The sequence below is a fragment of the Populus trichocarpa genome, chromosome 5 (genome assembly GCF_000002775.5).
Source record: "Populus trichocarpa isolate Nisqually-1 chromosome 5, P.trichocarpa_v4.1, whole genome shotgun sequence".
NCBI lineage: Eukaryota > Viridiplantae > Streptophyta > Magnoliopsida > Malpighiales > Salicaceae > Populus > Populus trichocarpa.
Window position 1 is genome coordinate 23,902,360 of NC_037289.2, and position 27,892 is coordinate 23,930,251.

Below are 27,892 nucleotides of genomic sequence, written 5' to 3' on the forward strand. Positions count from 1 at the left end.
AATTAAATAGATTAGTTAAAAAGAAAAAAAACAAAGAAAAAAAACCAACAGGAAAATAAAAACTAATGAAGAAAAAGAAAAAAAAATATGAATTAACTGAGTTAACCCGTCATACCTTGAATTCGCATAGTGAAAGTTTGATAATTAAAAAGGAAAAAAAAACAAACTAATGGGTTAACCCAAAATTAATTGGGTTAACTCGTCAAACTAGGTTAACCTGTCAAACCCGGAATCCTTGTCATGAAAGTTTGATAACTAAATAGAAAAAAAATTAACATTAACAATTTAAATTAAACAAAAAAAATTAATTAAAAAGAAAAAAAACAAAAGAATGAGCCTTTTCACTATGGACTGTACTGTGCAGTCCACAGTCAAATGCATAAAAACAACAAAAAAATAAAAAGAAAAACTAAAGGCATAAGCGGAGAACTACTTAGAAAAAACTTTAATATTAATAAACTAAATAAACTAAATAAAATTAATTAAAAATAAAAAATAAAAGAAAAAAAACCCCTAAGAAGAAAAAAAAACTAAATAGAAAGAAATTTAACATTAACAAACTAAACTAAACGAAAAAAAAATAATTAAAAAGAAAAAACAAGCAAAAAAAAAAATTTCAAGTTAACTCGTCAAACCAGGTTAACCCGTTAAACCCGGGATCCGTGTCATGAATGTCTGGTAACTAAATAAAAAAAAAGTGAACATTAACAAAAAAATTAAAAAATATCCGGGTTAACTCATCAAACCATATTAACCCGTTAAACCCGGGATCCGTGTCATGAATGTCTGGTAACTAAATAAAAAAAAAGTGAACATTAACAAAAAAATTAAAAAATATCCGGGTTAACTCATCAAACCATATTAACCCGTTAAACCTAGGATCCGTGTCATGAAAGTCTGATAACTAAATAAAAAAATTTAACATTAACAAACTAAATTAATAAAAAAAACTATGAAAATAAAAAAAAAAAAAAAAATTAACGGGTCAACCCATAATTAACTGGGTTCACCCGTGAAACCAGGTTAACCTGTGAAACTCGAGATATGTGTCATGAAAGTCTGATAACTAAATAGAAAGAAATTTAACATTAACAAACTAAACTAAATGAAAAAAATTAATGAAAAAGAAAAAAAGCAAAAAATATATATTTCTGGGTTAACTTGTCAAATCAGGTTAACCCGTTAAATCCGGAAAACATGTCATGAAAGTCTAATAACTAAATAAAAAATATTTAACATTAATAAACCAAATTAAACAAAAAAAACTTTTGTTAGAAGAAAAAAAATAAAGAAAGAAGCCAAAAAAAATTCCTGAAATGCATAAAAAACAGCTAAAAAAATAAGACAATTTAAAAAAAAAAACAAAAAACGGATCAGTGTTTTATTGTGGACTGCACTGTGCAGTCCACAGTAAAAGACTGAGCCCTTTTAGTTATATCTTAATTGTATAATATTAAAAATAAAAATAAATAAAATGAAAAATAAAGAATTTCCAGTCAGAACAATATTTTAATTCTAACACCATGTGTGGAATGGAATGGCTACTGGGAATCATAACGATTGTTGGAATTATAATTTATTTTTTACATTTTTTTGTTATATTTTTCTTTCATTTTAAATTATTGATTTTTCTTAGACGTTAAAAAAACCAATATATATAAGAGTGTTTGTTTGAGTAGGGAGCAGGGTGGAGATTTAAAAATTACTTTCCAATAGATAAAAGATAAGGAGGTGTCCTCGAAGGCGCGTGGGCTCCGGTTAATGCGGTTCCATTGCCATCCGTTGAAAACAGGACCAAAAGATCTCAAGTTACCCGTATCGCCCTCAACCCAACAGGGTGCACGCGGCTGTCAAGGATGCCCTGATCATTTCAACCCAGTTTGGATGTCCTGGCTTTTGCTTTTAAATATTTTTTAAAAATGTATATGTTTTTTAAAAATATTAAATTATTGTTTTTTTAAAATAATTTTAACATAAAAAAATTATTTTAATATATTTTTAAATAAAAAATATACATAAATAACATCTCACACCACCATACCAGATATATACTTCATCAAATAAAAGTAAAGCAGACTCTGAAATAACATGGAGTTATTATTTTGAGAAAAATAAAATAAAAAAATAAAAATTGAAAAGATATATTATCTTATTCTTTTTAATATAAAAATTCATTTCAAATCTATATATATATATAATTTATCTTATATCTTATCTTTGTTTTTTAAACCAAATACTTTTTTATTTTTTTAATATATTTTTTCAGACACTAGCTAATTGCAACTGAAACCCTCGTCATAATTGTAAATCTAACTCGATGAGACATATTAACTTGAAAAATTTGGAACATAAATCTTGACATGAATTGAATTTTTAATTGAATCAAGTTTATTAATTAAATAACTCGATTAACTCAATAAATCCAATTAAAAAAATTTGACTCACATATTTTTAATAAATACAATTTATTATTATTATTTTTTTAGATTGGTAATGTTGAAAATAAAAAAATATTTTAAAATATTTTTAAATGAAAATATTTTAAAACACCACTATACCGTACTTTTAATTTCTTTCTGGAAGCATCGTGGCCACCGATCAAACCTTAGGCACATAGTTTCCGTGTCTGAAAAAACACCCAACACTTTCCACTAAATTATTCCTGCCCCCGCACCCCCACCCCTCCTCTCTATTAACTTTGATCTTCATCTTCTTCTCGCCGAAGAGAACCCAAATTGCTCTCCAATTCTCAGCTTGGTGACAAAAAGCCTATCAAATCTAAAGATGCAACACGGAGATTACAGTTCTTACTATCAATATCCACACCTCCAAAACCCTAACCCTAACCCTAACCCTCCTATTGATCATCACCAAACCCCTTACGCATCCGCACCACCTTTCTCCTCCGGTTACACCCCCTCCGATTACTCCATTTATCCTCAAAATTACCCTCCTTATTCTCAAAACCCCGATCCTGTCCCTCCACCTACAGCCCCTACATACACACCTACAACACCTACAACACCGAACCCTAATAATCCACAATCATCCTTCAATCCCCCACCGCCACCTCCACCACAACAACCGCCATATTTTCCACCGTATGATTCTCATGGCTCCTACCAACCTCCAACAACTCAGCAATCTTATTTACCATCGTTTGATCAACATCAAACGTCTCCCAATTACGCTCCTCAACCACCGCCTCCTAACTCTGCAGTAGCACCGAATCCTACTGGAGCAACTAATTCTCCATACACCTCGATGTACAGTGCTCCTTATAACCCTATAGGATCGTCAGTGCCGCCTGTATACGATACGCCATATGAGAATCCGGTAAAATTTGATCAGAATTTCGGGTATTTGGAAGGCTATAATCGGAGCAGGAGCGATACAGGGTCTGATCTATATGGAAAGGAACCGGAGAGCAGGTACGATATTGGTGGCGGTCGTGATGATGGATATGGAGATGGTGTTTATGCATATGAAGGTGGTAAGGTTGAGCCTTACGGAGCACGAGGGACAGCGCCAAATTCATCGACCTGGGCTGGGTTCGATGATTATGGAAGATCAATTAGTTTTCCGTCTGGAAAGGATAATTCGGTGCGGTCCAGTTCTGGTTCAGGCTCGGGGAAGATTGTGAGGGCAGTGCCAAAGGTGGAGACGCAGGAGGATGTTAAGAGTGGTGTCCAGAAGTTTAGAGTTAAGATTTTGGCTGAAAGTGGAGGACAGGGTACTATGGATGTGCTTTGCGAGGTATCTACATGAGTTTGTTAGTTAATTGGTGGCAATTATTTATTATGGTTTTAATGATTCGTAGAGTGATTGCTATCATGAATTTGATGATAGAGTGGGTTCGTGTTGAAATGATCAACATCTAGGGACCGTTTTGCATGCTTGTTAATGTTAAAATTCTGTCATGTTCTGTTCGACTGTTGCATTGCGTATCGTTTCAGGTTGAACATTTAAATTGACAAACATGGCTAACTGCTAAAGAAGCCCAGTTAAGGAGCGTGGGGAGTTGTTTGGAATTCCTCCTCTTACTGCTCCATTGAATGATTTTGCATGCTTCTTTTAGGTTATCGACATTGTCATTGCAAAGTCTTTTATAACTGTTAAGGAATCAAAATGGAACTTTCCTTGAGATTCTAGCTTTACTGAAGCTAACCAAGTTTTGTGCATGTTTGATTCTAAGTTATATTCATTTTAAACTAGGATTTATTATGTGTACTTGAGTCCCAATGAATTTTTGAAGGTCACTGTTGCTTATAGATGATTAGTGTTTGGCTGCTTTGTTGTTATGTGCTGGGTTTATTTATGTGCTGTGCTTTGGGCTCATGATTGTATTTGAATTCATTCAGATTGGTTTGGATGGAATTCGTATGCTTGATCCAAACACCAGCCGGACTTTGAGAATATATCCTCTTGAGAACATCACAAGATGTGACGTGAGTTAGCTTATTTCATCCACTCCTCACTTTCTTCTTGAGCATCACTATCATTGTTAATGTATAACTAATACTGATTGTACACTTTCCCTCTTTTGTAGAAAATGGATTCATCTACCTTTGCATTTTGGTCCAAGAGTTCTGTGGATTTTGAGCCAAGACGTATTAGACTGCAATCAAATAGTTACACCACCAACACCCTTCTTGACACTGTGACTGCTGCAACTGTACAGGTTTTGTGACCATAAGAAACATTTTTCTTGTATTCTAATCATATTTTAGTTACATTTCCTTTTATAGAAGCTTAAGCATTTATTATGTCTTGCCTCATTCTGCATTGCATTGTTTCTATTGCCCTTCTATTTGCATTAATCGCTGAACTGGTTGTAGATTTGTTTCAAACAGAAACCAAAAAGAGGCATGGATGAAGAAATCATAATATCTAGAGGAAGAAGACCTAGAATAAAAAATCCAAACCAGCTCCTTTATTTATGAGATGAATTTAGGTTAAGCTTTGATGAAATTGAGAATGTTAAACCTGGTAGATAGAACTTGTAAGCATTACAAACACTTGTTAGTGTTTGAAAACTTAACTCCTGCCAGATTTTTCTATCATTGTTGAATGGAAATGTTGACACTGGCTACAGACTTGAAAGCTGTGCAGTAAAAGTATATTGCATTTCATTTTCCTATTGTCGTGGCCACATGTAGCATGTGAATGATTCACTGGTGTAATATCCCACACCGTATACTACTCATGTGATGTGTATATAGAGAGCACACACACAGCCAGCTAAGGATCTATGTGTAACCATGGATATCCATTTTGGGGCTGCGAGGAAAAATTATCTTAGTGTTGCTCCTGTAGGCTCAACAGTCATAAGCATGTGCACTGGCTGGTGCCTGGGGCATCAACTGGCTTGTGAAAATGTTTTTGATCATTGTCCATGGGTGTCAGAATATGGCTTCTCCCGTGTTTATATATAGATATGGGTCCTGTTTCCTCCTTTTGGAGATAACTTGTAGAATGCTTAAGAGTTTAGCTATGGAGTTTGCTTTTCTGGTTACAAGGTGGAACCAGATTGAGAAGGAGGGTGATGATTTAGGGCAACATTTGTCAATGGTGCAATTTTGTCATGTGATGCATTGGGGGTTCTGTTATTTGAGATTTGTTTGTATAGTCAGTCTGGTGGCAGTATTGATTTAATGGATGATCTGAGGAAATTGGCAGCATTCTGGGGTCTGGGTCAGTGCTTTTTCTGAGAGAGATAGAAAGAGAGGAGGTTTTTTTTTTTTTTTTTTTTGGGGGGGGGGGGGTTGTAGAGGTATTTTTGTGCAGGGATAACTTTTTTCCATTGATGTTTGTGTGGCTTACCAACTCTTTCCATTTTATCAAAAGTTTAAATGAATGCAGCTTTACTCTGCGTGTTTGCTGCTTTAGATTGTTGATGTATATTAACGAAGTATAATTTTGCTCTTTCAATGCAGCTCAAGGAAATGGGTGGAGGAACAAGGCCTTCTGATACATCAAAGACAACTGAGCAGCCTACAGAGAAGAAGAAAGGGTTTGGTGATTTGATGAACTTGATAAAGCCAGGCAGTGAGGAGAAAGAACATTGGGTAAAACTATGGCTCTAGTAGAGATTTTATTTTGTTTATTGATTTAAATGGAATCACACAATGTAGCCATCATTTTCAAGTTTACAAGCATGGGTGCTCTCTCTCTCTCTCTATATATATATATATATATATATATATATTTTTTTTTTTCTTTCTGGAAAAACTAAAGAGGGGTTGGATGGTTGTGCTTGTACTGATCTTATAATATTGTTCATTCTCAGGTCCCTGATGAAGCTGTTTCAAAGTGTACATCATGCAGGATGGATTTTGGGGCTTTTGTTCGTCGGGTAAATTTGTTTCCCATGATTGATTAACTATATTTGCTATTTATTTATGCTTTCAGATTTCATGTAAATTTAACGCTTCTCCCTTTTCTCAATCCCAGCATCACTGCAGAAACTGTGGAGACATTTTCTGTGACAAGTGCACCCAAGGAAGAATTGCTCTTACTGCTGATGAGAATGCTCAGCCGGTTAGAGTTTGTGACCGGTGCATGGTAAGATTTATCCATTACTTATTTGTTACTATTTCACAAACCCAGACATTCATCTCTTATCTTCTGTTAGTGATATATAGACCCCCCCCCCCCCCCCCCCCCAGGTGCTGGGAGTTCTCAAAATGAATTACCTTTGTGGATGTCATTTGTCATTGCAGTTTATTATAGTTCATTTGCTTTTCAACAAGTATCTGCTGCTGTCTGCCCTTTGTGAAGGAACTTTGTGGTGTATTACAGGACAGAAACATTTAGTCAACCTATTATGTGTGCGTGTTTGTGAGCTAATATGTTCATAATTAAGAAAGCTTGTTGGGTTGTGTTTTTAACTTATAGAAAGTATAGGAGGTTTTTTGTAGTTTGGGAGATGTGGATATGATTCTCCTTAATTATGTATAGTCAGGCAGCTATAGAAACATATAATATGTGCATATCACAGTCGTTCACACTCTTTCTGCACGAATATTATGATATGCATAAATCGCTGTGGTCTCACTCGCTTTCTGAAAGAACAGCTCATAAAGTCTTGCTATCCTTCAGGCAGAAGTGACTCAGAGGCTAAGTAATGCCAAGGAAGCAGCTAGCAAACCTGCAGCATTTCATAGCCATGAGGATCTTGCCAGGAAGCTTCAGGTAAAGAATATCCAACTTAAGCAGTCTTGATATTTTCATCCACAGGGTCTCATTCTTTGTTCCCTGGTTCACTTGATATTTGACTTGCACTTTTGTGATTGTGATTTTATATTGACATTGATCTTCTGACAGGAGGAGATGGAGAAAAATCGCAAGTCGTCATCAGGTAATCTTCTTACTTTGAATTTATATTTCTTTTTCTACGTAAAATGATAGGAGAGGCAAATTCAAACTTTTACTTGTAGTTGTCTGAACTTAATGATTGAAGAAAAAGTTCTAACCATAACCAATGGTTAAAATATTCAACGATTTTTAGACATGTTGCCCTCATCAGCTATTTGATTCATCTGGGGTTCTGTGCTAAAGTCCTAGCATGCCATTTTCAAATTTAATCAATGAGCTATAACACAGGGTTCTCATATTAATGGTATGAATTTCCAGGATCCAAGTCCGATGTATCTGGGAGGCGGACGAGAGAAGTTGCCTGTCCAACTTGCACTGTCCATTTGCAGGTTTGAAATCCTTTTCTACCTTGATAGGGCTTTGGATTTCAATTTGTACGTTACTTGGGTTTTTATTTATCTTGTTTGCGCTATTCATTCAGGTCCAGGTTCCCAGCTCAGGTTCTGAAACCATCGAGTGTGGAGTATGTCAACACCCATTTCTCGTCAGTGCTCACTGATTCCTGCAGCGTTTTCTGATTATTTGAGGCGCCTATTTCTCGAGGATGGTGCTAGCTTGTCTAGGGCCCTCCTCTGGGGTGAAGTGCTTGTTTACCCTGGTTCAGGTCTCTGCTGTAAAATTGAATTGTCAAACTTTGTACATAGCTATATTATTTCTTCGGTTTACTTGATTGTTTGTCGTGGTAATATTTTGCCTGTGTGAGTTTCTACGAGTTTGTAACCTGACTGTTCATGATTGCTATAAAATAATGGATTATTTGTGACTTTGAAGTTCATCGAAATTAAGCAAACTGGGTTCCTGAGTTGTGAATCTCACCCCTAAGGCTCGGGTGCTCTACGGACGTGGTGGTCCAATTGGGCCAATATTGATACGAGGGTTAGTCATGGCCTGAAGATGGAAAAAGTTGTAGGATGGCAAGGAGCCCCACCCAATGTCATGTCACAATAACTTGGTGGATAAAAGTGGCTTTCACGTATATAATGGTTGCTTTTTCTTAGATTCCTTCTAGGTCGGTGCGATTACAAATTCTTCGATGTAAGATAACTCATAGGCTAGTTTGCTCTAAATTGAATTGAATCGACCTAGCCCTCGCTTCATTGTCTTGTTGTCAAGTTGGGCTGTTACATTGTTCTTCTGAATGATTCAGCACCTCATTTGTTGTTTCCGGCAATTTTAATTGCAACAAGGTGACTGCAGATCCACTAATCCTGTGAATTAACCAAACGCCCAAGGATACAAGGATGATGGTCATTGAGCCAACTCCTACGCTATTAGGCAACATTATTAAACCGGGCCATGACCCTGCTCAAGGGCCGGGTGAATTAGCCTGAGTAGCCCACAATATTATTTTAATTTTTTTTTAAATTAAATCATGTCAAATCAACCTTCATTTTATTTTTTAAAAACTAAATCCTAACGAATCTACGGGACAAAGACCAAGCTTAATGCCTTGTTTATTTGGCGGAAAGTGGTTTTCTAAAAATTATTTTTTAAAATTTTTTTATGTTTGTTTGCCATTAGAAAAGTTGACTAACGGAAAATATTTTTCAGTCAGAAAAATTTGACTGGAAATGATAATGTTTTCCTTTTATTTTGAACGGAAAACACTTTCCAGAAGTTTTGAAATATCATATTATTTGCTGATTATAATAAATTTGGTCATCAAACTTTTGATTGCTATGTATTTTGTTTTGATTTTTTTTTCAATTTCACCTCTTAGAATTTGATTTTTATATTAATACTGGCCCTCATTTTTATGATTGTTATTTGCTTTTCTCTTATTATTTTTTTAATTGAAAATTTTTATCTATCAAATTTGGTCTCTATTATTTGGATTGTTACTTATTTTATTTGAAATAATTTATGAAATTGTAATTATTATAATTTAAATTTCATCATCTTTCAATTTTTTTATCCATTAGATTTGATCTTCATTATTTTGTTATTTATTTTATTTGAGATAATTTATAAAATTAGATTTTTTTTTCAATTTCATTACTATTCAACTTTTTAATTTGTAAGATTTGTTACTAATTATTTTAATAAACTTGAAAAAAAAATACCAGTAAGTTATTTTCTAACTCATTTTTCATGACATAACCAAACATAAAAAAATATTTTCTTACTTATTTTGTATGAATTTATCAAATATCAAAAACTAATTTACTTTTCAAAAATTTACTTTAAAAATTATTTTTTAAAAATTATTTCCAACAATAAATAAACGTTAATATGTTCCAAAAAAAAAAAAAAGTAGTATTAAATATCAATTGTCAATTCTATTTGGTTATCTACTACAGAGAGAGAGAGAGATGTGTGCACAAATGTATTAATGTTTTTTTCCCCCAGTACACGTTGCCTCGGCAGCAGAGCTTAATAACAAGTGAAGGACAGGATAGGGCCTACCCTGTGCTGGCTCATAGCAACTGTACATGTAATTTTGGAACAACCGCAGAAGCAATGTAAAAAAAGCAGGGTCTAAAATCAAGATCGTGGCTCAATTCAACAGGAGCAGATCTCTCATTAATTAGGTCCCGATCTAGTTCACGTAGCCACATTCCACCTGTAAGCATACCAAATTAAAAAAGATTATAATTATTGGGGTTGGATTGCTATTGCCATTTGCCAACTACAAATTTGTCGGCCCTAACCAATTCTAGCTTGCATTTTTATTCTTCTGAGAATGAATTGTAGTTGGGAATTGATTCATATCCGGGGAAAATTAATTAATTTAGAATTATCGTCACATGGATAGCAAATATATTAAAATAATTAAATTAAATATTATCTTATTATTTTAAAGAGCATGAATTTTTTAATGTGATTTTTATTAAAAAAATCCTTTATTGTTACTATTATTGTTGATGCTGTATTTTTTTTTAATTTTACAAAACCTTAACATAAAAGCCACTCCCAACAAGATTATATTTCTTAGGATGAAAAATCAGATATTCTTTAATTTCAAAAATGTATTATATTTTTCACAAAAAAATTGAGATATTTATAATGCACTCAAATTAAAAAGACGCGTCCTTTCGTTATCACCTCAGTAACCCTCTGTCCCCATTACCTGATTTTAATGCTGGTGTGACATTATTGCAATAATAAATAGGGTTTTTCTTCTTTTTGGCCCCGACAATAATATATATGGGGTGACATTATTCATAGTTTTTTTCTTAAATATTGATACAGTACCTATAGTTTTGGTGATTGATGATTTGGTAGTATTTAAGATTTAAAATTGTGTTAATAATTGTTTTTTAAAGTGTTTTTATTTAAAAAATATATCAAAATATTTTTTTTTAATTTTTTTTTGATATAAACACATCAAAAAAATAAAAAAAATTAATTTAAAAATTTTTAAAAACATTTTTTAAACATAAAAACAAATTAGATCTGCGAACTAAATTTATCTGTATTAAGCCAATCACAATGTAAGAATCTATGGCAGCTAGCAGTCATTTATAATATTAAAGTCTTCTACATCAATCAATACAAAATCTTCTAATAATACTCATGAAATTTACAGATTTTTTTGCCGAAGAGAAATATTTTTTTATAAGTTCAAAAGAATATAATTTACGTTCTAGATGCAATATATTTCTTAAAAAAGAAGAAGAAGAAGATATCAATGTCAATGACGCTATATTTTGTTTAAACACACACCAAATTATGTATTTTGAGTAAGTGAAAGAAAATTGAACCTTGAAAATATTGTTTCTATCAATTCAAGTTTTGTCTTTTTTTAATTTTAGGATAATTTTGTTTGTAATGTCATTGTTGATATATATATATATAAATTTCTTGATGGGATATTTATAAATGAATTGTATCATCGGTTTGATTTTATCTGTAAAAATTTATATGTCATTATATTATTTAGTTTTTTTTTATTTTTATTGCGATTCTCTAAGTATATATAGGCAGTATATTCCCATTGATGTTTATCAATAATCAAGTTAAATTATAATAATTTTGAATTGATTTGTTTTTTTTATAAAAAAACTCAACTAATGGTTAATAACTATGATATTACCAAGCATGTTTACACCATATGGATTCTTCCAAAATTATTTGAAGAATCCTCGATGAGCACCTACTCCCTTCTCTATATAATACACCAAGCAAGGAGATATTTGAGATACGAAACATCTTAGTTTCTCCTCTCTCGTTAACCTAATTATAAGGAGGGATCGAGGAATTAAAGCCAAGAAAACCAACAAAGACAATGGAGTTTCTTTCATCGAGGCTAACAATAATGTCCTATTGTTTTTATTCTACGTCGGTGCTCTTTCTCACTGTTGTCTGCACCGTCAGTTCCTTGGTAAAGCTACCACCTAATGTAACTATTCCGGCCCTTCTGGTCTTTGGGGATTCCATCGTCGATGCAGGCAACAACAACGACCTTGAAACACTTGTCAAGAGCAACTTTCCTCCCTACGGAAAGGATTTTGAAGGCGGGATTCCTACAGGAAGGTTCTGTAATGGAAAAATCCCGTCAGACATTATAGGTAGGACGACGACCTCTCTGTTATTTTTTATTAACATGCTGTAACATTCAAAGCTAATCTTTAGTTAGTTTTAGGGTTCACATCTCCTAAAACTCCCCCGGTTTCATTTTCATAGCGTGAAGAGTAATATCAAATTATTTTGAAACTAAGATAGGTATTTAATATGATATTAATTAGAGATTTGATAATGGAATGATCATTGTTTTTAATTAATTAAAACTATATTCTCTTAATAAAAAATAGAGCAAATCCATGCAAATTTCAAATCCTTTTTTTTTTTAATATGAGAAACGTGTTAACAATGATATAAATTATTTTGATATCTTATCCAATAATTTTAAATTTTAAATTATAATAACTCTTTAATGCAATTTAAATTTAATTTTAGACTCAAATTGGGTCTTGAAATAATTAACAATTATAGATTTATTCTTAAAATTCAAACTCAATCGCAAGTAAAAATGTTAATATTTTAATATATTTTTAAACTAAAAACATTTTTAAAAATTCTACCCTTAATAGTAATAAACACCTGATATAAAAGATGGTTACCGGCAGAAGCAAGAGCACGATGATTTCTGACATCCAGATCGATAAAGTTAACATGGGATATTTTCTGAGACCAAAATCTAGTTCTAATGGCATCATGAGCCATTGGATTAGCTGTTAGAACAGTATTTCGTTATAAATTTTTCTTTGGGTCCAAGAATGGGTACAACAGGGCTTCCTTCTTGGAGAAATCAAATTGTAGGAATTAGGATATACCCCGTCTTATTATCAATGGAATAATCACCCATTTGGGTGTACTAACTTTTTACTCTTTCCCAATTCAATACAAAAGTTTTGCCGCTCTAAAAAAGAGATTGTAAACTAGTTCAAGCAAAACAATCCGATCACTTAAGCCACTGCCTATGAGTCGACAACTCATTTTTTGACAGGCACATGATCAGAGCTCCAAGCTCCTCCCACTACCTGGGAGCTTACGGTTTCATGTTCTATTCCACTCTTGAACAGGGTTCTTTTAAAAAAAAATATGATGCAGATCTTTAACCTCAGAGAGAGGGAAAATATGAGCTTACGGCCTGTTGTTCTAAATCTTGACGAGCAACCTCTCTTGTTTCGGGTTTTGTTTTCAGCTAAAGAATTGGGAATTAAGGACACATTACCAGCATATTTGGACCCAGCAGTTCTACCTCAAGATCTCATAACAGGAGTAACCTTTGCTTCAAGTGGCTCTGGCTTTGATCCCTTGACACCCAAATTAGTGGTGCATACATTCTCCCATTACTTTACTCTATTCTTTTCAAACATGAATTTTTCCCTTTTTGAATCCTCTCAATTCTAATTCTGGTCAAATTTGGTCACAGTCAGTCCTGTCGTTGTCAGATCAATTAGAACATTTCAAAGAATACATAGGGAAGCTGAAGGCGATAATTGGAGAGGAAAACACAATTTTCACCATAAGGAATAGTCTATTTCTAGTAGTAGCAGGCAGCGATGACATTGCCAATACCTATTTTACTCTTCGTGCAAGGAAATTGCAATATGATGTTCCTGCTTACACAGATCTAATGGCTAACTCAGCTTCTAGTTTCGCGCAGGTAAGCATCTAATTCAAATATTTCATATCTATCACATGAATAAATGTTTTTTTTTTCAATAGTAATATCAATTTTTGTATTTGCATTCTATGCTTTTCTTGCAAGGAATTATATGAACTTGGGGCAAGAAGGATTGTTGTTTTCAGCGCACCACCAGTTGGATGTGTACCATCGCAAAGGACTTTAGCAGGGGGAGCTGAAAGAGAGTGTGCAGAAAACTTCAACGAAGCAGCAAAGTTATTCAACTCCAAGTTGTCCAAGAAGTTGGATTCTCTTGGTAGCAGCCTGCCTAACAGCAGTCTTGTCTACATAGATGTCTACAATCTACTGCTCGATATCATTCAAAAACCCCAAAAATATGGTAAATGACCCATTCCCTTGAGTTTTGGATAGTTTGAGAAGTATTTGTTACTTATCAGAAAGTGCTGGATCGGTTATCATATAGGATACGGGGCCATACGAGAGATTTTGAAATGTTGGTGCTCCATAACCTGTGCCACTGTATTTTGTTGTTTTCAGGTTTTCAAGTTGCAGATAAAGGATGTTGCGGTACTGGGAATTTAGAGGTAGCTGTATTATGTAACCAGCATACTTCTGAGACATGTGCAGATGTTTCCGATTATGTATTTTGGGACAGCTACCATCCAACTGAAAAAGCTTATAAGGCACTCGTTTATCCTCTCCTTGGAAAATATCTGACCAAATTCTTCTGAGCCATCTCAACTTGCTATGGTCATGTTTCATTCGCCTTCATGTATATTATTTCTGTGTTTGGTATTTGGTATTGTGTGGATGGTGTGAAAAAAGCTTAGATGGTAAACATCACAAGCTTTTCTGCAAAAGTCTAGAAAGTGGCAAACCATTTCGAAGTCCAAATAATGTGTGTTTTGTGTTTGAAATAAGTGTGGCCCTGTACTTTCCCTTCATCATGCATGCATCTAATAATTAAATTTCAAAAATAAAAATGATAAATCCATGTTTTTAATATTAAAAAATAATATAAATTATATCCTGAGACTTCATCAAACAATTTAAGTTATTGGATTGAGATGATTTTTTAATATGATATCATAGCCTTGATGACCTAATGGTCACGAGTTCGAATCTCACCATCCTTATTTATTTGATAAAAATTAAATATAAGGTAATGTGAGTCTGTACAAATTTTAAATTCAAATAGCTTTTACTTGAGAGGGTGTGTTAGAGAATAATATAAATTATATCTTGAGACCTCACTGACAATTTAAATTATTAAATTAAAATGATTTTTTGACACTTAAAATACAAGGCATGAAGTGGAGCTACAAGACAAATATATGAGATTGTGTTGTTCTGGCTTGACGATGGCTTGACGATGGACTCTTTACCGTTTAGTAGCCATCAAAAACTAATTTCACCTCTATCTTAATTTTTTTGTAGTAATTTTTTTTTTCTCTAGGGTTTTGGGTGTCTAATCATAAAAAAATAAGTATTCCGTTAACTGCTTATAAGTTTTTAAAATAAAAGATCACATCGAAACTTCAAGAAAACTAATGTTAATATTGATAAAATTTGATTTAAATAGGATGAAGATAAAATGCTTGTGAATCTACGTGATTAAAATAATTAGTTTTTTTTACCATAGTTATTAAAATTATACTGGCGCCTAATAGGTTAATTCTAAAAATTATTAATCTAAAATATAATTTGATCTGAATTTTAATTTAAAATAAAATTTTTAATATATAATAAAATTTGGTCAATCTATGACCTAATTTATCCAATTAAATATAAAGAAGTCAGCACTGGTAAACTATTTTTTTTTTAAATAGAAAAATAAAATTTCATTTTAATAAAAAATATTAACTCGGGTTTAACAAGTATCCAATATACCAGACTGGCAGACACCATCTAATAACTAGCCTTTTGACCTAATAAAAAACAAGGGACGGCTGTCAAATTGAATCGAAACAGCATAGAAAACCCTGATACTAGAAGTGAGCATAGCATTTCCACGCTCTAAACGCATCGGTTTATTCCTTCCCTAAACGTAATTTTAATTTCGACTCGATCGTTCCTATTCAGCGAGTCAGCACTTGCCGCTCCCGCTTTTCAAATCAAGCTCCTTTTAGGGTTTTGGTGAAAATGGAGCCTGTAGCTTCAGTAGTAGACAAAATCAAAGGCGTCGCAAAATCAGGCCAAGACTTCGTCGACGGCCTCCTTCGCCGCCGCGAGAATTCTTCTCGCCGCAATCCGGTACTTGCAAATTTCTTCTCTTTCTTGTTAATTTTCATCACTAATTAATTTCTTGCTCCTGTAGTTAATTGAATTTTCAATATTGTTAGCTAGAGCAATCTGAACTAATTGGATTCCATTATTAGTAACTTGATAGAAATCTGGGTTGCTTAAGCTTGACAGAAACTTGCTGGTTTCTTAGGTAACAGCAAGCTGTATGATGGAGCTTTACATCTCTTGCCATTTTATTATTTACAGATTGAGATACTGAAACGGCTGCAACGAGAAGCGTTTTCAGATCTAATGAAGCTAAGAGACAGGCAGGATAAGGTTGAGAGAGTGCTTTCCTTTTATAAAACATTTAAAGGGAGTCCTTTTCAAGAAAACAGTACACTTGTGAGGGGAGAGGTTGATGCTTCGGGAGCGATATTGATGGTGGGTGATATTGATCAGGAGCATGGTGATGCTGTTGGTAGAGCAGGAATAAAAACTGGGATTAGTTCAAGGTTAAGTTTTGAAACAATTGTTCGGCACAAGGATTCTCTTTTGGCAGAGTTTGTGGCTAGTCAAAAAGGCATAGTAGAGATTGGTGGTGTCTCGGAAGGTGCTCTTACTCTAGCGAAAGTGTCGTACACGGCAAATGTTAGTGACTGGTTTTCTGCTATTGTAATCCCAGTAGGAGCTCAATTTAGAGATCTTGATATGACTGCAAACTCTTCCAATCAGGTATAATTTGGTTGCCAATGTTAACTTTAATTTTGTTTCTTCGCTTGTTGTGTACTTGAACAATAAAACAGGAAATGCTTGCTAGCTATGTTAGGCACCGAGACCTTCCAGCGGTTTTCTTTCCGTTTTGTCGCGTGGCTATTATATTCTTTTAGTGGTGCAGATGAGTTTGCTTGACCATATTGAAGCAAGGTGCTGCTCCCATCGAGACATTCGTGTTTCATTCTATTCTTAATTGTGATGGGAATGGAACTATGTTATATCCTGATGTGTATTTTGATAGGGACTGTTGCTGCAGCTGTCTCCAAATTTATTTAGTAAATTAATCGAGGTTCTCATTTCATGGCAGAGACATGGTGTTACCGATCTTTCATCTGTTGGACCACCACTTCTGAATCAGCACAATGACGCTGCAATTGGCTTAACAGTGAGGAAATCAAATGTTATCGCCATGATGGCTCAGTCTATTTCTGGACTGCGAAGGCAGCCACTTTTTGATGGAATTGGTCATGACTTCGGCACTTTTGGCCAAATTATTTGTCAACTTCCAAAAGGAATAAAATTCTCACTTATGGGTCTGCAGCAAGTCGCTAAATCATCTAGTCACCACAGCAATCTCGGAGCCCTTGCCATTCCTGTTGGCTTTCTGAAACATCACGAATCTCCTGAAATATCGTTCCAAGACTCTGCACTACCTGTGGGAGCAAGCAGCCAAGAGATCATCACATCAAGAACTGGATATATAGCTCTAAAGTTGGAGTCGGAACTTGATGAGAGTACTAGAATTGGGGGTTGGATTGAGATGAAAAACTCAAATCCCAAGCATTTACAATGGGCTTTAAATGCATTTGATGACGCGGAAGATGAATTTGGATGGGGTCTGTGCCTCAGCGGGGTTTTTGTAGATCCTACCAACCATGGTCGTTTGCAAGCCGAATCATATGTAAAATTGAATATAGGGAAGAAATTCTGCTTGAAACCAGGCATTACATATTCAAGGGATGGTAATGCCAAAATATTAGCTCTTATGCTTAGATCCAACTGGTCCTTCTGATGACCAGGGGCTATCTTTTTCACAGCAACATGAAAGGCTCCCTTTTTCGGGGACGTGGTATCTTCTCTTCAATTATATAGTTCTTAGCATGCCATCATTTTTTTCCTACTTATTTGCAAGTGTGAGCTGCCAAGATCTTGATGCTAAAGAAGGGCAGAGAAATATTTGCTCACATTCCTATCAACCATGCTGTGCTCTGATAATGTTTGCAAATCATTTTAACAATGAATTTTTAGCTGGGCTTAAGTATGATCTTGGCTTTGCTTTTGGGATTAAACTATAATGGTTTTGTTTCGGAGAAAAGCATATGGAGAAACTGAAATTTACTAAATTTTTCCTTCAAGTATTACAGCATTTATTTATTTTTTTCAAAATTCAATTAAGTTCTAGATTGGATTTTTTTTCTATCAACAACAAAGATGGTTTGATTGCTAAATGATATCATAACAGTTCAAAACAAAAGGTATGTTACAAAAACTCATTAGGGTTAGCATATCATTAATTATTAAGCAGAAAAAAAAAAGAGTTCAATCACTTCATTAAAAAAATAAAATTGAAATCATAATTGTTAAACTTGGCCAATTTGGAGCTTGATTTAGTCCAAATTTTAAGTTAAATTAGAAAAAATATTAAATAAAAAAATATGATTTCCAATAAAAATATTTAGCCAGATCAGTAATAAATAAAAAAAATATAAAACAATATTATTTTAATATAGATATCGATCCGATCCCTGATAACTGTTGGCTCTAGTTCTGTAATGGGCCACCACTTGGCCTTGTCATAACTAGGCCCTATGATTTCCAATGCAGTAATCTGGGCTTAGCCCTTTATGCTGGTTTTTCTTTCTTAGAAAGGAAAAATAAGTTCCACGTGGCAAGCTCATAAACAACAACGATCTCACCGCCACCGTTTCACACCGTAGATTAAATATCGGGCTACACAATCCCAAACAGTATAAAAAATCTTCTGCTTCCTCGAGAAGGCTAACAATAATTTCTTGTCGCTGTAGCTTCTATTTTCTCTCAATCAAAGAGCAAAATAATGTCGACGGGCCGGAAATTTATTCTGAAAAGCTCAGACGGAGAGTCATTTGAGGTCGACGAAGCCGTAGCCGTTGAATCTCAGACTATAAAACACATGATTGAAGATGACTGCGCTGATAACGGTATCCCTTTACCTAACGTTACAAGCAAGGTTCTTGCTAAGGTGATCGAGTACTGCAAAAAGCACGTTGAGTCCCCTAAATCGGACGATCGTCCTTCTTCTGCTGCTGATGATCTTAAAGCTTGGGATGCTGAATTCGTCAAAGTTGACCAGGCCACTCTCTTCGATCTCATCCTGGCATGTTCTTAATCTTTACTTATCTTGTGTGGGTTTTTCTGTTATGGGTTTTAATTAATTGCTAGGGTTTTGATCTAATTGCTTTAATTGAATTCTAGGGTTTTAATTTAATAGCTTTAATTAATTACTAGGTTAGGGTTTGGATTTGATTTGACCGCTTGTGTGGCTGTTGAAGTAATGAAGTCTACGGGGTATAATGTGAATCAGGAAGTCTGTCTTCATTGGGGATGTTGAAGTTTATGCCTTCAGATTTTTTTTTATAAGACGTTTGGTGTTATGAATGTTGCTGATGCAGTTTGCGGCATGAAAGATGAGAGATAAGAAAAAGAATTGGCTTAGAATTTTGGAATAGTGTCGATTATGTTGGCTCGCTGGGTTTAATGGAAGCTCTGAAGTGAGCCTACTAACAATATCTGTGGCTGTGAGCATTCCGTGTGGTTGCGCCTGATGGGAAAGTTTGGTAATAGATCTCAAGAAGTCATATTTGTGCATCTGAGGATTTTTGTTTACTGTTGAGGGTTATAAGAATAAGATGTAGTTTATGTAGATGAAGATCTGTTTGAATTTGTTGGTTGACACATTTTAATGTTCTTGCATTTCTGGCTGTAATTATGTCTCTGTCTAACATTTACTTGAATTTTGTGTGGTGTTTAGGCTGCCAATTATCTGAACATCAAGAACTTGCTGGACCTCACTTGTCAGAGAGTGGCTGATATGATCAAGGGCAAGACTCCAGAAGAGATCCGCAAGACATTCAACATCAAGAATGACTTTACACCAGAGGAAGAGGAGGAGGTTCGGAGAGAGAACCAGTGGGCATTTGAGTAGAAGGAAAGAAGTTCAACCTGTATTTCTAATTGCCTTCTGTGTTGGACATGGATGGATGTTAAGGTTTTAATGCTTTGCAAACAATTTCCATTTTGTTTCCATGTCCCTTGTCTCTCCACGTCAGTTTCAATGTGTTGATATGGTATATGTCCTTGCCTTGTAATTTCTTTGTGTTTTAGATGACCTAATTATGCCATCTGTGATATGCTATTGTTGTTTCACCATATGATGCTCTACTACCAGTTCTTTGGCACCTCACATGTTTGGAACCTGCAAGCAAGTTTTATGTGATTGGGATGCTATGAAGTGATCAATTTCTTGTTTAGGTTTGGAAGAAATCCAATCTTAAGGTGATATTAGGGATATTCGGGTCCCTTGCAGTCTTATCCAATGACTAGGCTGAGAGATCTCAGTGAGAAATATAAATACAATTCTCAGGTAGCCTGGCAACATGCATTCTTATTTATACGCATTGAGCTTGAGATGATATACTACGAGCATCACAAGCATTCTTGTATTTATTACTTGTAAAATGCATCTTTTTGATGTAGTTGTTTCCTGAATCACCTACTACTTGCGACGAACGGAGTGCGGACATTAAATTTTTTGGTTCTCCATGTAATTGACCCGAACATGTCTTTCTGTAATGAAGAGACAGTTGGAGTGAAAATTATGTGATAACCCAGTCTTTGGCCGTTCTTTGTGAACTGCAAGCTAGTTGGAGTCACGGTGACTGTTAGACCAATAGGTGCTTCAATTGTTAGAGAGTAAGTTGCGGTACCATCTCCAGCAACGTTTGTGAGGGTTCTGGTAATGTTCCTACTGTGTTTTCCAGTGAGGTTGAAAACTGCTATTGACGGATAGTTGATATTGGATATCATATTGACTTTTGATTCCTTCGGACAAGCAAAACCAGCTGGAACATCTTTGGAAATAACTTTAATTGTGGATATATTGTACCCGTGATAGCACAGGAAGTATAAGTAGTCAATGGCGGTGGTTTCATAAACTAGCCCTGGTTGCAATGCTCCGTTCGTGCTCATTTCACCCGCCCCATAATCATAAGCTGTGGCAATAGCACCTAACTCTGTTGTTATTGGGGCCTTCATATTGTTTATCTGAGATGCTGTATTCCAGAAAGAAAAAAAAAGGAAAACGAGGATTTCATAGATTAATACGAGATTATGAAAAATATGAACCAAAAACGAGGATTTCATAGATTAATACGAGATTATGAAAAATATGAACCAAGTAATTTACTCTTGCTTGTTATAGACCTTCACCTGTTGTCATAATGGCAGACTTGATAGCAGAGGGACTCCAAGAGGGGTAATGGGATTTGAGCACAGCAGCCATTCCAGAAACATGCGGACATGACATGGAGGTTCCTGACATAATTTTAAATTTTGGGATTTCTCTACCTTCATCAGTTACTTCTCCATCATAGGCCGTCCAAGCTGCCAGTATGTTTGATCCCGGTGCCGCTATATCAGGCTGCAAAGCAGGAAGGCAAGAGAACAATTCATTAACACATATACCTGTGGATCGAATCAAATAATATGTAGCTAGGAGGTACAGGCTTTGCCTTGAGGATATTTCTTGAGATGGAGGAAGGCCCTCTGGATGAAAAGTAGGCGATAGCAGGTGCTGGCTTATATTGTGACACCACTGTGGTGGGTAGGATTGTTGCAACTGGATTTCTGGGAAGATATCAAAAATTTCAGAACTAAAGTATATCCTTAAACGTTGTCATGAATCTGTCACTCGTACAGCTACATGTAAAGATTGTACCGAGATAATTGTGTCTTACTTGGTTGAGTTTAGGTAGGCAAAGATCTCGACAGCATCCTTTGATCTGATCACAGTCATTGGAAATTCATCGAAATCAGATGCATCTCCATTTGTCTTGTCGCTGACCAAGACAGCACCAATTCCTTCCAAGTTCCGCACCTCGTTCATCTTATAATATGAGTTTATATCTTCATCATTGTCACAGATGACGATTTTTCCTTTGATCTTTTTCCCATCCATAGAATCTGGGTAGCAGTTTCTGAACCAACACATGTTCTATGACACAAGTCTTTGGTGCTAATGTCTAGGATCCTTGTGAACTATTTGTATCTCTTATGAGTTTAAGCTAATACATTTGTGATTATTTGTCATCTTTAGAAGCAAAATAAGGGGCTATCACATAGATATTGCATACCTGGCATCCCTTGCGTCCGCACCGGCCTTCTTAGCTGACTTCGCATAAATCAATGGATGTACTGGAGATTTTCCAATATTGGCAAAATTTATGGCTTCACCCTGAATTGAAATGAGAACACTCGTTATGTTTCAAAACCACAATTTTATTGGATGAAAGATTACTATTAGCAAAAGCAAAACTTAAAGGTAACTTCATCAAGAAAAGTAACTTGATTGCTTCTAAGAAAAACATCTTTACCTTGATCACCTTTTTTTTATCAAGCACAACATTAGACTCGAATCTCCGATCTATGGTTGTTGCAGCAACTGTCAGAATCCAGGGCGCACCATTCGAAACAGTTTTTTCCGATGGCCCATCGTTCCCTGCAGAGCAGACCACGGTGATACCATTCTCAACAGCGTGGAACGCTCCAATGGCTATTGGATCTTCCTTAAAATCGGAGATGCGTGATGCTGGTGAACCTAGTGACAATGATAGTATATCAACACCGTCTTTAATGGCATCACTGAATGCAGCTAATATACTGGACCCAGCACATCCGTTTGGCGTACATATTCTGTACACAGCAATCCTTGACCCAAGTGATCCACCTTTCGCAGTCCCGGAAGCTAATCCATGGTAAGATGCACCAGGGACCATAATTCCTGCTGCAGTCGAAGCTACATGAGTGCCATGACCATTCATATCTCTTGGTGTATTAACAAGTCCGTCATCGTCATCGCCAGGGCCATTGTAAGATCTTGCTCCAATTAATTTTCTGTTGAGGATCAAAACCATAAACATCATGAATAAACATAAGCAAACTAATGGGAGAAAAAATTGTCCGATATCCAAATTCTAGTTGACAGCGCAGGTTTTACCTATTACAATTGGATGAGTTGAAATCTCGAGCTTCGACACAGGTACCCTTCCAGCTTGATGGTATTGGATCCATATCCTTGTCACTAAAACTCTTAGACTCGGGCCAAATACCTTCATTTCATGTAGCTCGAAGCTTACACGTCATTTTTTGGAAAAAGAAATGATGCTTTGAGTTTATATAGAAAGTACAAGAGATTTCACCTGTATCCAGGATTCCAATGATCACATCATATCCTCGAGAAGATAAGTTAGAGTCAGAATTTGGGCTCAAGTCGATCTTTACATCGGTTCCGTATTTCAAGAAATCCCATGAACGAGTTGTGTGGAGTTGGTAGACAGGATCAGGAAAAACTGATACGACCCCTGGGTTTTTAGCAATTGATTGTGCCTCTGCTGCTGATAAACGAGCTGTAAACCCTGAAATTCCATGTTCGTAGCTGTGCACTAGAGCATTCTTTCTCCTAGCAAGCACAAAGATATTCAGGCTACCGAATCACTTTGATATCGAATTACTTGCGCAAGTAAAAGCAAATTTATCATGTTTTTCTTAGATTGTATCGTCTGCTCTGATTTATAAATGTTAAGCCATCACACAGATCATTTAAAGGTGAGTTTAATGAGTATGGGACAGAAAAAGTTCACCGTTTTAAGACAGAGCTCAGAAGCTGGGCATGTTCATTCTTTGAAGAACCATTTGCTGTCGCAGCTCCCATGTAAACAATATAAACACCATCCTTCTCTCCCTCGTCTGCTCCTGATTTTACCAGAAATACATCAAAGAGGATAAGGAACAGCACATAGCATAGGGCAGAATATTTCATAGATTTAACTGATGGGGCAAGGCTACTCTAGTTTATTGATGTTTGGATACAAGTGAGAAAGCTATTAGACAGCCATCTACTGCTACTTATACTAGTATGATGGTGCTTGTATGTGATAGTAGGCAGCCGCAGACCCAATGACATATCCTCCAAAGTGCGCCATTGATCATCTTTGGCACTCCATAGTTGGAAATGGTGGAGGTGGTGGTGGTGGTGGGGTGGTGACGGTACATGGAAGTGGTGGTGGTACAAGATATTTTTATAGTAATTGCCCTCACGGCACCAACTAAATGCGCCCCCATCTTGAGCATAAATGTAGAATAGAAGGTTGGCAAGGGAACCATTCACGTACTTAACACCCGTTTGTGTGCCTGAAAGCAAATTACAAGGAAAATTCTCTTTGGTAAAGGCATATTAAGAAATAAATTATTTGAAATGCTTGTATGTGCCATAAAAAAATAAGTTCAAAAAACATTGTCGGATATATTGAGAATAGCTTCTTTTTTGTTGTATTATCCTTATTATATTTGTTCAATTGTCATTCCTACTCCCTTATCTAGATATGCTTTAGCTAAGGGAGTTGTTGGAATTTTTTCTTTTGCACTTCAAAAAGAAGAAGAAGAGGTTGATAATTACTCTCAAATGTGATATCTTTCCACTAGGGATCAAGCACGTTTTTGTCTTTTTTTGAGACATAAAGGGAGAGTAATTGCTTCTTCCAATCATATTTTTGGTGCACGCCGAGTATGATTTTCATCATTTTCATGATTGAGGACAAGAATTATTCATCGGGTATCAATTTTGGCAACAATGTATATAGTGTGGAAAAGGAATAGTGAATGAGCCAAAATTAGGATAGAACTCATTAAATCAATGCCTTGTGCCTCTTGCACATGCCCTGCCACACCAAAATTAGTGTCCATATACTTCTGTTAACAACTCTTCTTGTAAAATATCAATCGGGTCAATTTTGATCTTTGTCATACTGACCAGAAATTGTTACTTCTTCTAAATTGCAGGCTAGTTGGAACCACTGCGATTTTTATACCGTTCGGTGCTTCAATGGTTAGAGAGTATGTTGCAGCACCATCTCCAGCAACATTCGTTAGGGTTCTGTTAATGGTCCTGGCCTGATTTCTAGCGAGGTTAAGAACCGCTATGGATGGATAGTTGATAGTGGACATAAGATCGACACTCAAGTCCTTCGGACAAGCAAAACCAGCTGGAACATCTTTGAAAATAACTTTAATTGTGGATGTATTGTTGCCGTGATGGCAAAGGAAGTTTAAGCAGTCAATGGTTGTGGTTTCATAAACAAGTCCAGCTGGTTGTAATGGTCCACTAGTGCTTATTTCTCCTGCCCCATAATCATAAACTGTGGGTTGTAATGGTCCACTTGTGCTTATTTCTCCTGCCCCCTTAATCATAAGCTGGGGGTATGACACCTAATTCTGTTGCTGTTGAGGCCTTCATATTGCTTATCTGAGATGCTGTAGGCCAGAAAATACACCATTGATTTGGTTATGAAAATCACCAAGTGATTTAATTTTTGTTTTTGTAGATCTTTACCTGTTGTCAAAATGGCAGGTTTGATTGCAGAGGGGTTCCATGAAAGATAATGGGATTTAACCACAGCAACCATTGCAGAAACATGTGGACATGACATGGAAGTTCCTGAAATCACGTTGAATAGTGGGGGTTCTGTACCTTTTAGAGTCAATTCTTTATCATTGGCCTGCCAAGCTGCCGATCTGTTTGCTTCTGGTGCTGCCATTCCAGGCTGCAAGGTGCAAAGAAGGGAGACAGCAGAACAATTTATTTGCACATACTCAGGCGAGGCTTCTGTGACTCGTGGGAGATACTATTCATGAATCCAATGAAATAACGTGCCTAGGAGGAAGAGGCTTTGCTTTTCCTTGAGGATATTTCTTGAGATGGAGGAAGGGCCTCTGGATGAAAAGTATGCCAAAAAGGTTGGCTTATATTGCGGCACCACTTTGGTAGGTACGATTGTTGCGACTGGATTTCTGGGAGGTTTCAAAATTTGTCAGCAAGAGAATTGCCATAAATTTGTAGCTGATTCAGCTGAGTTGTATCGAGATGATAGCGTGGATCTTGATTGGTTGAGTTTATGTAGGAAAGGACTGCAGAAGCATCCTTTGAACTGATCAGTCATTGGAAATTCCATGAAATTATTTGCAGCTCCCCTTGTGTCATCAACCAAAACAAGACCAATTCCTCCCGAGTTGTGTGGCGTTGGTAGACAGGATCGCGAAAAACTGATACTACTTCAGGTTTGTTAGCAATTGACTGTGCCTCTGCTGCTGATAAACGTGCTGCAAACCCTGAAATTCCATGTTTACAGCTGAGCACTAGGGCGTTTTTTTCTCCTAACAAGCACAAACATACTCAAATTAAACATCAACGTTTTTATTATTTAGGTGATTTTTGAACTGAAAAATCTGTTCTTATACTATTTAAAGAATTCTGAAAAAATTGATTATTTGATTCTTTTTTTCATAGATTGAACAAACCAATAGGCTGGAAGCTGAATGAAATAATTCATGGATCAAGCCCTCATTCAAATTTTATTTGGTGAAAAATAATGAAACAATAAATCCAAATCCAGACTTGAGTACAAGTCAGGCTAACATGTTGAAGTCTAAAATTTACTTCCAAGCTTGAGAACACCCAATTTTAACTTCTTATTTTATAGATACCTGGAAAATTTTATTTTTTTACATAAAAGATAATTTTTTTAAAAGGTTTTAATTTCAACCAAAACATGTCAACTACCAAAAAATTATTTGAAATTAATTTCATAATTTTTTTGGTACAATAAAAAACAAGCTAAACAGTTCTAGAGAAACGATGATTCACTGTAAGCTGGCTCATTCTAAAAGGAGGAGATTCAAATCATAAGCTGCGTAGACTTCCTAGCTCCAAGTTTCGCCATGAAGTCAGCACAAGCATTGCCATCATTGGTAAGTCTGTTAGTTGAAAATTAGACTGATTTTCCCGAGTTTCTTCTCTCTTTGCTTATTGAGATCTCATGTCGAGTGTTACTATTTGTATTATCATTCGCCCTCAGCTGAGGTACCCCTATCTCTTCCCGGCGAGTTCTCTTATTGTTCTCAGGTGACACTGAAGGTGCTAAATCATATAGGCCACTAAATATACATTTTATGCCGTGTTAAAAAAATATTTTTGACAATCTTGCGGCCAGGTGTTGTGTTTAGTTCCACTGGGCTCTTCTCGGACAAAGACAAGCCTTTGACCCTCTACCTGAGCTATCCTCCTCTGTCCTTCCACTGGACTCAAGCCCACTTGCGTTACATGTTTCGGCCCAGTTTATTTAATAGGTCCTTCAACCTTCATAGTTGTGCCTTCTAGAGCATCATATTTATTATATGATAACGTATAATCCTTTTCCTTATTACTCCTAGATTTTCTATCACGCGCCACAATTAGCCAATCTCCATGAGTTTCGCCTTTCTCTAGCTGCATGGCCAAATTTTCAAGATTTGCTGGCTCTACCCTAACACCAGGGCTAGTCCCCTCTGCCGCCCCCATCCTTCATGCTAGCCAATTGCTCCGCCATGCTTCTATGAGAGTTTATCGGGCATGATCTTGCAATATGGCCATAGCACCCACATCGAAGATTAAATCTCAAATATCTCTATTAACTATTTTCTTAACCAAATTTTCCAATGCCTTAAATGTTAATATCTGGCACAGAGCTCTTCAAATATGTTCATCGTATTAACAAAAATCCCAGAAGCTAAGCATGGTCATTCTTTAAAGAATCATTTGCTGATGCAACTCCCGCGTAAACAATATATAAACCCCATTATCCTCTCCCTAGCTGCTCCTGGATATTCTATCAGAAATGCTATAGAGAGGAGGAAAGGGAATGCATAGCATATGGTAAAAACTTTATTTCATGTGCTTTCCAGTTTAGGGATGCTTGGATTCAAGTGTAAAGGCTGCTAGTAAACAGGCTAGTGCTAGTTATAACAGTACAACGGTGCTTGTGTGTGCCCTATTTCTCAGTTTTTGCCTTAACAGGTGGATGTGGTGGTGTCGGCGCTGGTGCATGGAAGTCAAGGGCAAAAATGATCACCCAAATTGATGATGCTGCTGGTATGTTTGGTACCGCGTGCTTGATTTGTTTTAAAATTATTTTTTAATTAAAAACCCATTAAAATAATATTATTTTATATTTTAATATTAACACATTAATATCATGAAACACATTTAAAAAACACCAATTTGAGTTTCAATTCATAATTTAATATTTTTTTCGAGTGAAAAACGAGTTAGAATTGTAAAAAAACTCACTTAAT

The 27,892-nt window shown here is 35.6% G+C and overlaps 5 protein-coding genes across 7 annotated transcripts; 4 read left to right on the forward strand and 1 right to left on the reverse strand.

Moving 5' to 3' along the window:
* The first annotated feature begins 2,646 nt into the window (after positions 1–2,646).
* Positions 2,647–8,140, forward strand: LOC7485608 (protein FREE1). 2 transcript variants are annotated; one of them, XM_024601599.2, is made up of 10 exons: positions 2,647–3,756; positions 4,362–4,448; positions 4,550–4,681; positions 5,937–6,068; positions 6,290–6,355; positions 6,454–6,564; positions 7,102–7,194; positions 7,330–7,360; positions 7,636–7,706; positions 7,799–8,140. In XM_024601599.2, exons 1-10 carry the CDS (start codon positions 2,785–2,787, stop codon positions 7,874–7,876), a joined length of 1,773 nt encoding a protein of 590 aa, XP_024457367.2. In that variant the 5' UTR covers positions 2,647–2,784; the 3' UTR covers positions 7,877–8,140. The 2 variants fall into 2 exon arrangements, with proteins under 2 accessions (XP_024457367.2, XP_002306947.4); XM_002306911.4 differs by having other exon boundaries at positions 2,649–3,756; positions 7,327–7,360.
* A 3,365-nt stretch (positions 8,141–11,505) lies between these two features.
* Positions 11,506–14,391, forward strand: LOC7485609 (GDSL esterase/lipase EXL3). Its single transcript, XM_002306912.4, has 5 exons — positions 11,506–11,888; positions 13,025–13,155; positions 13,256–13,489; positions 13,595–13,850; positions 14,009–14,391. Exons 1-5 carry the CDS (start codon positions 11,606–11,608, stop codon positions 14,200–14,202), a joined length of 1,098 nt encoding a protein of 365 aa, XP_002306948.2. The 5' UTR covers positions 11,506–11,605; the 3' UTR covers positions 14,203–14,391.
* A 1,029-nt stretch (positions 14,392–15,420) lies between these two features.
* LOC7485610 (uncharacterized) lies at positions 15,421–17,555 on the forward strand. 2 transcript variants are annotated; one of them, XM_024600725.2, is made up of 3 exons: positions 15,421–15,724; positions 15,906–16,429; positions 16,779–17,555. In XM_024600725.2, exons 2-3 carry the CDS (start codon positions 16,007–16,009, stop codon positions 17,481–17,483), a joined length of 1,128 nt encoding a protein of 375 aa, XP_024456493.2. In that variant the 5' UTR covers positions 15,421–15,724; positions 15,906–16,006; the 3' UTR covers positions 17,484–17,555. The 2 variants fall into 2 exon arrangements, with proteins under 2 accessions (XP_024456493.2, XP_002306949.3); XM_002306913.4 differs by having other exon boundaries at positions 15,422–15,724; positions 15,962–16,429.
* Positions 17,556–18,384: 829 nt separating this feature from the next.
* LOC7485611 (SKP1-like protein 1B) lies at positions 18,385–19,879 on the forward strand. Its single transcript, XM_002306914.3, has 2 exons — positions 18,385–18,827; positions 19,482–19,879. The coding sequence occupies exons 1-2, from the start codon at positions 18,528–18,530 to the stop codon at positions 19,653–19,655; spliced, it is 474 nt and encodes a 157-aa protein (XP_002306950.1). The 5' UTR covers positions 18,385–18,527; the 3' UTR covers positions 19,656–19,879.
* A 215-nt stretch (positions 19,880–20,094) lies between these two features.
* Positions 20,095–23,778, reverse strand: LOC7485612 (CO(2)-response secreted protease). The gene is made up of 9 exons (XM_024600543.2): positions 23,368–23,778; positions 22,927–23,186; positions 22,725–22,836; positions 22,102–22,621; positions 21,862–21,962; positions 21,466–21,705; positions 21,241–21,355; positions 20,939–21,149; positions 20,095–20,781 (listed from the first exon to the last, which is right to left on the reverse strand). Exons 1-9 carry the CDS (start codon positions 23,544–23,546, stop codon positions 20,219–20,221), a joined length of 2,301 nt encoding a protein of 766 aa, XP_024456311.1. The 5' UTR covers positions 23,547–23,778; the 3' UTR covers positions 20,095–20,218.
* Positions 23,779–27,892: the final 4,114 nt, after the last annotated feature.

Excerpts from the sequence above, each read along its gene's own strand:
- LOC7485608 (XM_002306911.4), top strand. The coding sequence starts at position 2,785 with ATGCAACACGGAGATTACAGTTCTTACTATCAATATCCACACCTCCAA. Across the intron at positions 6,565-7,101 it reads GAGTTTGTGACCGGTGCATG|GCAGAAGTGACTCAGAGGCT; the intron begins GTAAGATTTATC and ends GCTATCCTTCAG. Across the intron at positions 7,195-7,326 it reads ATCTTGCCAGGAAGCTTCAG|GAGGAGATGGAGAAAAATCG; the intron begins GTAAAGAATATC and ends ATCTTCTGACAG.
- LOC7485612 (XM_024600543.2), bottom strand. The coding sequence starts at position 23,546 with ATGAAATATTCTGCCCTATGCTATGTGCTGTTCCTTATCCTCTTTGAT. Across the intron at positions 21,706-21,861 it reads GCGGACGCAAGGGATGCCAG|AAACTGCTACCCAGATTCTA; the intron begins GTATGCAATATC and ends GTGTTGGTTCAG. Across the intron at positions 21,150-21,240 it reads TCTCAAGAAATATCCTCAAG|CCTGATATAGCGGCACCGGG; the intron begins GCAAAGCCTGTA and ends CCTGCTTTGCAG.
- LOC7485610 (XM_002306913.4), top strand. The coding sequence starts at position 15,614 with ATGGAGCCTGTAGCTTCAGTAGTAGACAAAATCAAAGGCGTCGCAAAA. Across the intron at positions 15,725-15,961 it reads ATTCTTCTCGCCGCAATCCG|ATTGAGATACTGAAACGGCT; the intron begins GTACTTGCAAAT and ends TATTATTTACAG. Across the intron at positions 16,430-16,778 it reads CTGCAAACTCTTCCAATCAG|AGACATGGTGTTACCGATCT; the intron begins GTATAATTTGGT and ends ATTTCATGGCAG.
- LOC7485611 (XM_002306914.3), top strand. The coding sequence starts at position 18,528 with ATGTCGACGGGCCGGAAATTTATTCTGAAAAGCTCAGACGGAGAGTCA. Across the intron at positions 18,828-19,481 it reads CTCTCTTCGATCTCATCCTG|GCTGCCAATTATCTGAACAT; the intron begins GCATGTTCTTAA and ends TGTGGTGTTTAG.
- LOC7485609 (XM_002306912.4), top strand. The coding sequence starts at position 11,606 with ATGGAGTTTCTTTCATCGAGGCTAACAATAATGTCCTATTGTTTTTAT. Across the intron at positions 13,156-13,255 it reads CCTTGACACCCAAATTAGTG|TCAGTCCTGTCGTTGTCAGA; the intron begins GTGCATACATTC and ends ATTTGGTCACAG. Across the intron at positions 13,851-14,008 it reads TCAAAAACCCCAAAAATATG|GTTTTCAAGTTGCAGATAAA; the intron begins GTAAATGACCCA and ends TGTTGTTTTCAG.